At 32.4% G+C, this 8,392-nt stretch overlaps 2 protein-coding genes and 1 long non-coding RNA gene across 6 annotated transcripts in view; 1 reads left to right on the top strand and 2 right to left on the bottom strand.

Annotated features, from left to right (window-relative positions):
* Window positions 1-124: 124 nt before the first annotated feature.
* LOC105840783 (pyridoxine/pyridoxamine 5'-phosphate oxidase 2) lies at window positions 125-2,869 on the bottom strand. 3 transcript variants are annotated; one of them, XM_012687844.3, is made up of 6 exons: window positions 2,743-2,869; window positions 1,566-1,817; window positions 1,394-1,493; window positions 1,175-1,249; window positions 752-951; window positions 125-646 (listed from the first exon to the last, which is right to left on the bottom strand). In XM_012687844.3, the coding sequence occupies exons 2-6, from the start codon at window positions 1,709-1,711 to the stop codon at window positions 523-525; spliced, it is 645 nt and encodes a 214-aa protein (XP_012543298.1). In that variant the 5' UTR covers window positions 1,712-1,817; window positions 2,743-2,869; the 3' UTR covers window positions 125-522. The 3 variants fall into 3 exon arrangements, with proteins under 3 accessions (XP_012543298.1, XP_012543300.1, XP_012543299.1); XM_012687846.3 differs by having other exon boundaries at window positions 1,566-1,798; window positions 2,743-2,834; XM_012687845.3 differs by having other exon boundaries at window positions 2,624-2,818.
* Window positions 2,870-2,895: 26 nt separating this feature from the next.
* LOC114253976 lies at window positions 2,896-6,878 on the top strand. 2 transcript variants are annotated; one of them, XR_003625395.2, is made up of 5 exons: window positions 2,896-3,012; window positions 5,316-5,435; window positions 5,710-5,947; window positions 6,043-6,167; window positions 6,795-6,878. It is a non-coding gene; the product is annotated as an uncharacterized LOC114253976 (long non-coding RNA). The 2 variants fall into 2 exon arrangements; XR_004963112.1 differs by having other exon boundaries at window positions 6,026-6,167.
* The window catches only part of LOC105840774 (atrial natriuretic peptide-converting enzyme), a 25,359-nt gene continuing 19,994 nt past the window's right edge, over window positions 3,028-8,392 (bottom strand). The window contains exons 4-12 of the mRNA XM_036286414.1: window positions 7,311-7,682; window positions 6,778-7,010; window positions 6,447-6,653; window positions 6,060-6,273; window positions 5,721-5,866; window positions 5,327-5,498; window positions 4,558-4,802; window positions 4,177-4,295; window positions 3,028-3,701 (exon numbers count right to left, since the gene is read on the bottom strand). Of these exons, the coding sequence (XP_036142307.1) occupies window positions 3,528-3,701; window positions 4,177-4,295; window positions 4,558-4,802; window positions 5,327-5,498; window positions 5,721-5,866; window positions 6,060-6,273; window positions 6,447-6,653; window positions 6,778-7,010; window positions 7,311-7,682 (1,882 nt within the window). The 3' untranslated portion in view covers window positions 3,028-3,527. The remainder of the gene's footprint in view (window positions 3,702-4,176; window positions 4,296-4,557; window positions 4,803-5,326; window positions 5,499-5,720; window positions 5,867-6,059; window positions 6,274-6,446; window positions 6,654-6,777; window positions 7,011-7,310; window positions 7,683-8,392) is intronic.

Genomic DNA, 8,392 nt, shown 5'->3' with positions numbered 1-8,392 from the left:
AAAGTTAACTTTTTTTAACGTGTGATGGAATATCTATGCGTACATTCAAGATGTTGACCAATAGGAAATGTATTACACTAAAAAATAGAATCTATACTAGAAATAAATCTATTAGCAAAAAGATAGTTGTAATATAAATATATTAATTTCAAAAATGTCATTGTTAGTACATGACTATTCAATATGTACAGACTACTATCCAAGATCTTTTTCATTATTTTCTTAAATATGACAGTTTTATAAATATATATTTATAATAATATTACAAGTGTATAAATAAAAGCTCTCAGTATTGTCGCGTTTTTTAAAAAGATTATTTATAATTATGTACACATATAAAACTTTATTTAACCAAAAATAGTAAAGATATCGAATCTGAATATTGTAAATACGATTATAAAAGTCGAGAAACTATTGGATCGTTTAGTAACATACCAGATCAGTTTAATTCACGCTTTAATAAAAATAGAATAATTTGTGAGAACACATCTATAAGTGCGCGCACACACATTGTACACAAAATTATGCTGCTATTCTTTGATGTTCCCAACGATCCTCATTTTTGTCGTAACGTATTCGATCGGCGATTAAATGATCCCATGCGTAATAAAATTCCATCACTTCAGGCGATAATGTATACGCTATGCTGAAAAACACAAGAAAAACGTTGCTTTAATTTTGTCTACGACACATATTGACCTTAACATATTATTTGAATTTTATGTTCGCTTGAATTCAATTGAAAACCTACACATGATCCGGCATTGGTAAATCCTCTCCTTTGTGTGTCTGTGCTAATATCTCATTATACTGTCGATTTAAATCGTCCCAGTTAGCCGGTTGGTCCTGATGGCAGAGGTGGGCTCTGATTTTACAGTACAACGGTTCCTTCTCGTATATAAGTTGGCAAGCCGGTCTTTCCAGTTTTTTCATCAGTCCCTCTATCCTCACCTAAATCATTATTTCTCGAATTTTAAGCACCGTCTATTCAAGCACGCCTTTAGTCAAATCTCTTGTACTTCTGTCAAAGATGTTTATATTTTATATTTTTATTTATTTGCAAAAGTATATAAGTTATATCTGAATACATCTGAACAAATATAAACAAATAAAATATATTAAAAAAAGATTTTTAGTATTTGGTTGATAAATTGCTCCAGAATTAAATACTTGCCTGTCGCATAACAGGATGTTGTTCGTCATTCTTATAATACCATAAAAAGCACATAGCAGTATATGGATTATAATCCTATGAAGTAAGAAAATTAAAAGATGTTTATTATATGGACATTGTGCTGTCTGGGCAGAGATAATGTGTGTTGAATTGTTTTTTTAAATAAACATTTTAAATTACTTTTCAAAGATTATAGTATAAAAATGTACTAATATTTACCATGTCCTTGACTTTCTGACTGCGTGCGTCTGTCATGATGACAAAACCGTTATCATTAAATTCTCGTAACATCACATTTCTCGAGCTGACTTTGAAATTCCTAAGATGCAGAATAATTGTTTTATATCTCTTTATTTAATGCATCTCTAATAGATGTCTAGGCTGTACCTACGGGAAAGAGACAGTTGCTAGACAACAGGCGTCTACCAATCTAGTTTGAAATTTTATCGCTTCATCGCGCCATATCTTAAAAAGATCGACAGGATTGTCAACAGGATGAATTTGTGCGAGACCCACGCAATTTCCACTTGTTGCCATTTCTTTTGTAAAGTGCGTGTAAATTGGCTCAGCGAAGCGTTGAACACGATGAAAAATATTTGTACAGATTTTCTATCGAAGAAGACTCTTTGAAATAGAAAAGTATCTATTTTTAAATAGAGAGAGATAGTCCATTAGCAATTTTTAAATAAATAGGAAATTGTCTTGGTTTAAGTAGATAAACACTTATTTATTTTTTAATAAATAAGAAATTTTCTGGTTTTAAATCGATAAGCAGTTATCAATTTTTAAATAAAAATAAGAAACGTTCTCGTATATAGTAGATAAGAAGTTATCTTAATTCAAATACGTAATTTATTTAGTTAGACAATAAAGAAATTCAAAGAAGATAATTTTATGTACTTTTATGTAAATAAATAAAGCAGGGTTTTATTCTAGATTATATTTATATTCGTTCTTTTTTTATATTTATAATCGTTCTTTTTTTTACTGAGTTTATTAATTTTAAATATTTTTTAATAAAAATAACATAATTTTCTATAATATAAAATAAACTTTAATCTTTACCAGTGTTATTTTTGTTAATAAATAATAAGTTAAACAAATAAATCTTCTTTCCCTTAAATATAGTTTCTACCAATTTAATATTTAATAACGTTAAATTAATAAGTTAAACAGCTCAAACATTGATATACTATTTAGAAAAATGTTTATGAGATGCTATATCCAAAGTTTTCAAAATTTATTTATTAAAAATCATTCACTTATAAAATAAAGAAAATTTTAGGGTAGCAATTTGCACGTAAATTAATAAATCGATCTACAATTTCATATCTAAATTGAGAATTTAATTCAATGTTGAAACCATAATGAATAATTAATATTATCACATCATATATACTATACTTATAAGGTGCTTAAAACATATAATAACAAACACCTGTTACTCACAAAGAGCATTCGTGATATCAATGATATTCAATATTATGTCGTCTATCTCTTGCAGAAGAGCAGTGGACGTAGCTTTCTCGAATTTTAATTATACAATTAATAATTTGAAAGAAATTTACCATTGAAGAGACGAATAGACGCCGTGTCACGTTTTCAGTAAAACGACTAACGGGTCACTCCTACCAGTCCTATCAGCGACAACCATGCTACTATTTCTGTTCTTATTGATTCTTATTGCCGTCTCCCACCTACTACTCGTAAGTACGCTTCTGCGCAAAGTGCACTTTAGAAATGCACAGAGGAGGGCGCCAACATGTTATATAATTCGTCATCAAGTCCTACTTCTTCATCGAGCGCATCTTTATCTTCGTACAAATTGAGGAGAAAAAGTATTATTTTAAACATTACTATTTTAGGAAACTTTAATGTATAATGATTTTACAAAAGTAAATGAATCATAAACACTAAAATAAAATAATGATATAAATCTAAGAAATAACGTATAAAGCAACTATGTATACGCATGGTAGAGTAAATGTAGGGGGAGAAAAATAAGTTAAAAAATTATGCCACGGTAACGAAAGACTTTCCTATATATCCTAAGTAAAGAAAAAATTAGATATTTACAAGAATACGATTGCACGTTCTAGTGATCAGGACATTTTGTACCTGATAAAATTATGTATTGATAACAATAACATATATTCGTGCAAGACGGATGCGAGACTCTATCGGCGTGCAGTAACTATCGTCGCGCGTAACGGATTAAAAATTTCTATCACAATTTCGATAATCAGTTCCATATGTTAATATAATGTTTGTTTCATGATTTGTCATATGTGCGTCAAGCATGAGTCTTGTTCACAGTATGAATTCATCACATATCAAATCCCAAACAGATTTCTCAACCAATGGTAGACTTGATCCAGTCGATATGTGACGAAATTTTATCGTACAATCGTGGCCTTTCGTGACCGTCCTTCGAGCAAGCTATTCTCCAGCTACCAATGCCCGTTAGTGCCCACTTTCGACCATCCTCTTGAAGACAGAGCATTGAACTACCGGCAAGTTCTTCCTCCTGTCAAAATTACATGATAAAGTAAATTTTTTAAATAGTTCTTTATGTAACTTTTCAAAATTTCTATATAAATTTCTATATAATAGATTTTTAGAAAATATCTTATATTTTATACAAATTAAACACTTTTTAGAAATACTGTAAGAGAGTTCTTTTAGAATTTTTTATGTAAAGAATATATATGTAAATTCTAAAATATTTTAAAGCTTTTAAAATTTCTTGTTCTGTAATTTTCGAAGACAATTTATAAAACAACTTACCTATATTTTTATAGAAATTTTCATAAAGTTTAAATATAAAAAATTCTTAAAAATAATATAAAATTTTATAACCTTTTTTTCACTAACAATAAGATTAAAAAATAATAAAATAGATTTTCTTTAAAAATAAAAACATAATATAGAGAACAGAAAAATAAATAGAAATGAAAATAATTAAAAAAGAAAATGGCTTATATTAAAAATATTTAGCTTACATTGCAATCGTCCGCCGAATATGCTTGCTCAGTACAAACACTGTTTACTGAAGGGATGCTGATGTTTTCGCATTTCTCCATTGCACTTTGTTTAAGTTGAACTCTCTGCAGTAAATCACCTGTCAGAAAAACGAAAAAGATTTTATATATTTATTTCAAATATTTTTTATGTGCATTTTTTTGATAAATATTTTATTAATAGAATATTGTATATCATGATAAAGTAATATTAAGAGTGGATCTTTAAATAATTAGAATTATTCTATAATATTCAGTAATTCTTTCAGTAAAATCTCAGAAAAGTATTTAAATTTTCGCAAAACAGACTCTTTAAATTTTGAAAAGCAATTAAAGGTTAGTAGTACACAATTGTGTACGTACGATTTCTCGCCCAGCCAAGTGTGTTACATTGCGATGTATTGCTTGGTGGATCCTCGCTGGAGGGCAGACAAACCGGTCTCACGAAGTCCGAAAAGGTCGTCACCGGTCTATCCAACTTCACCAGAACGGTCGTGCCCTCCACTGGTGATTTGATCATACCGATGATTCTGCGTTCTTGTTCCCAGGGTGATGTACTTGAAAGTCGTACGACACCAAGTCGGGCCGACCATTCTGCTTTCGGTTGACTGTAAAAAAACAGATACCTTCAAAATTAAAAATATGTATAATGTATATGTAATGTAATACATTAAATTGATAATTACATCTTTTACTTCATAATTTTACAATTATGATGCCAATGTAATATCATTATACACTCCGTTTCACATTGGCATCATAATTGCAAAATTATAAAGTAAAAGATGTAATTACACAATATAAGAGAATTTACTCAAAATGATGTATACTTTTTATAATATGAAACTAACTTTCTGATGGCAGCTAATGTTGCTTATTGATACGTTCACTTTTCACACTTTTTTAATAAGAATATATCGATAAATTTAAAATTTATACAGTTTAATTACATTAAAAATTTGAAAATAGAAGTATATATAACATTGATCATCGAAATATAGTGCTTGTCAAAGAAATAAAGATAAAAAAATATTGTTAGAATCTTTACTTACAAAATATTTTTGATTAAAATTAGTAAAAGAAAATATTTTACTGACAATAAGACGATGTGATCTCTAAAGGTTAAACTCACCCTTGGAAGCAGTACGCGGTTGTGAGCAACCAATTATCTGCCACGAGAGTAGCATCGCAAACATGAACTCCCTCCTTGAAGAGTGCAACATGCCACGGCCAATCACCAGGTTCTGCCATCTTATTGAGACCATTAGTTCCGCTATTAGCACGTAGAGATTGTATTCCGCACTCTAATTTTCAAAAGTCAAAATTAAAACGTAAATGTAAAGTGAAAGATCAAAACATAAAAGTGATAATAATTTTAATTTAGAAGAATTCTTTTAAATTAAAATTATTATAGAAAAAGTTTAAAACAATATACATAATTGCGTCAAAATACTTATAAAAAATTTATTATGTTGTATTAACAACTTATTATATTATTATGTAATGCATGAATAGAGAATTCATACCGAGATCGGAACAGCGGACATACAGAACTTCTTTGCTAGGACAAGGAGCTCGGACAAAAGTGATTTCCGGTGCTGAGGGATCTTCCATATACACGTACGGGACGTCGTCTTCGTCATCAATTTTCACTTCAACGGAAGCTACGCCGCTGTACAGAAGAATTGCAGGAAACGACAATTTAACTTTGCTGCGTTTTTTTAGATTAAAAAAAAATTTTTTTTAAAGAAAAGTAAGTATATATATTTTTAAAAATTCCTTTCCGGCTTGTTTTATTGTTAATATTTTTTTTTATGTTAGAGAAAATAAGATTTTCTTAAATTTTAGATAGAAGAAATGCTTACGTGTACGTGAGTAAAGTGCACAACGAGCTCGCTGCCGTTTGGAGAACGTTATCCATTTCTGTTTCTGGCAGAGTGGCGTTTAAATTTGCCGTGCAAAGTTTGCCGATGGTACCTTTCTCATTGAATACAACGTAGCCCTCTTTGTTGTACTTCGCGGCGTGCGGTGTGCTCCAAGATTGTGATTTTAATTCGCGGACGCTCGGTGCCAGGAATACTATAGGAAACAAAAATATGCATATAGATAAAGATTATTTTACAAAAAATTCATTTTTATTTCAAGATTTAATCAACATAATTTTTTTGTAGAAAATATATCTACTTTTTCATTGATCTTCTTTTTGTAAGTGCAATTTTTCGTGCGCTCTTATTATTTATTATATTACTTACGACAATCTTTTTCATCGCTGCCGTTCGGACAGTCCATCTTGCCGTCGCATCGCTTCGTATGCGGTACACAAGTTCTTCCTACTCCGCAATGCATGTAACCATCCTGGCAGTAGGCGCAATTCTTCTCATCAGAAAGATCCGGGCAATCGATCACGCCGTCGCAAATCCTCGGAGATAAAGCTTTCGACTGAAGCGCCTGCACGCATCCTACATTGATATCCGTATTGATTTATTAAATTGTCAAATGCTATGCTTTTTAACTTGATTAAAGGAAGCCTGTGTTCTGTTTATATAAGCCACAACAATTATCTTATTGTATAATTAAACGCACCTGGTTTTGGCCTGCAGCTACCGGGACCGTCATACTCTGGAAAGTTGGAGCAATCCAAGGCGCGTTTTATCTTCTCGGGGAGACGACTGCCGCAGCCACTCCAGAACTCTCTACAGAAGCTTCTGCAAGGCAATTCCAGCAGAGCCTCCGGCTGACTCGACCGACATGCAGGCTGCAGCACTTGACAGACGAAGTCATAGGCCAACGCGTAGCATTCCGCGTCCACCAGTTCTCTAATTTCAATTATATTTTAATCGAATCATATTATTAATTTAAATATAAAAGGAAGACAAATTTGAAATTAATTCTTTGCAAATGTTACAGTCTTTATAATGTGTTGCCACATAACATTAATAATAAAATATAAAGAATAAAATTTGAATACGACATAAAGTGACACAATTAAAATAACTTTTCCAGGTCTTATTTAATCTTTTTTTTAAAAATAAAATATATAACCTTTACTGTTAAAATAATGTACTTTCTCTAATTTAGCTGAGTTTACTGTCGATTTATCGAGTCTAAGAAAATACCTAAAAGCAATAACATCCTCTTCGACCTCCGTCAGTGATCTATGTCCCAACATATTCGGATAAGAGCTGATATTGTAAGGTAGATGTTTACAGTAGGACAGGTCCAGCTTGCTGCATCTTCTTGGCGGAGGAGCTGTCGTTGTCGGCGGTAATGTCGAGACGGTCGACTGCGGACTGCTCTGCGCGTTGAGGGCCTTCAAGCTTTCTTGTACTTCGAGGCTTTTTGCCTCTATCGTCAGATTTGCCAAGTATCGCGAGGTATCGGGGTTTAATTCCCGCGACAGAATGTCCACGATATTCCCGGTGGTTATGGTTTGATATCGCGGATCGAATCTCACGTCAAAGTGCACCACCAAATCGCGACCTTCCACCCTGTAAATACGCCAGAGTTAAACTGCTTCTGTTGAAAAGTATATAAAATTCTCTAAAAACTTTATTCGACTTTATTAACAATCAAGAGAGAGATAGTTAATTGAAAATATTCCGGTAAAAAGTTTCAGTAAAATTTTGACATTTTATTGAATTTCATCTTGGAACATTTTGCTTTCAGTAATTTATCGAAGTATTATATCAAGACTTACATTTAAGACTTACATTATAATTGTGTAGGCATCGAGATAAGTTTATAATTTATATCGAATTAAGTTTGTAATTTGCACTTATCCGAGATAACTTATCTCGTGTGGGCCGCCGCGGCGCCGGCGAGGCAAGATCGGGGTGAAATCTACAGCGACTCGAGCGTGATACATTATTGATGAGCGCGACCGCAATAATGCTGGTTACATTTCATTGAACGTTGAAAGGAGCAAGTGTCGTGAAATCACGAGAAAGCTGCGAAGCGATCGCGTCCGATTTCTCTCCCGCGCGCCGCTCCGAGCCGTTTTCATCGGTTTCCGTGACATCGGTTGACTTCGTCCCGCCGTTTTCCCGTCCACCAAAAATGGATTTCACGACGGGGAAACCAACCGCGAGGGAGAGCTCGCGGCGTACATGATCTCGTAATTGGCCGACTTTTTTTATCTCACACATGGCACGCTCGCCGTTAGATGCTGTTACACAATTTGTTTTGCAAGCGTCTTTAG

Source organism: Monomorium pharaonis, chromosome 4 (assembly GCF_013373865.1).
Source record: "Monomorium pharaonis isolate MP-MQ-018 chromosome 4, ASM1337386v2, whole genome shotgun sequence".
Lineage (NCBI taxonomy): Eukaryota > Metazoa > Arthropoda > Insecta > Hymenoptera > Formicidae > Monomorium > Monomorium pharaonis.
Note: the sequence above shows the minus strand (reverse complement) of the source record. Positions and strands in the feature narration are given on the sequence as shown.

Excerpts from the sequence above, each read along its gene's own strand:
- LOC105840783 (XM_012687844.3), bottom strand. The coding sequence starts at position 1,711 with ATGGCAACAAGTGGAAATTGCGTGGGTCTCGCACAAATTCATCCTGTT. Across the intron at positions 1,494-1,565 it reads CTAGCAACTGTCTCTTTCCC|GAATTTCAAAGTCAGCTCGA; the intron begins GTAGGTACAGCC and ends TCTGCATCTTAG. Across the intron at positions 647-751 it reads TTACCAATGCCGGATCATGT|CATAGCGTATACATTATCGC; the intron begins GTAGGTTTTCAA and ends TGTGTTTTTCAG.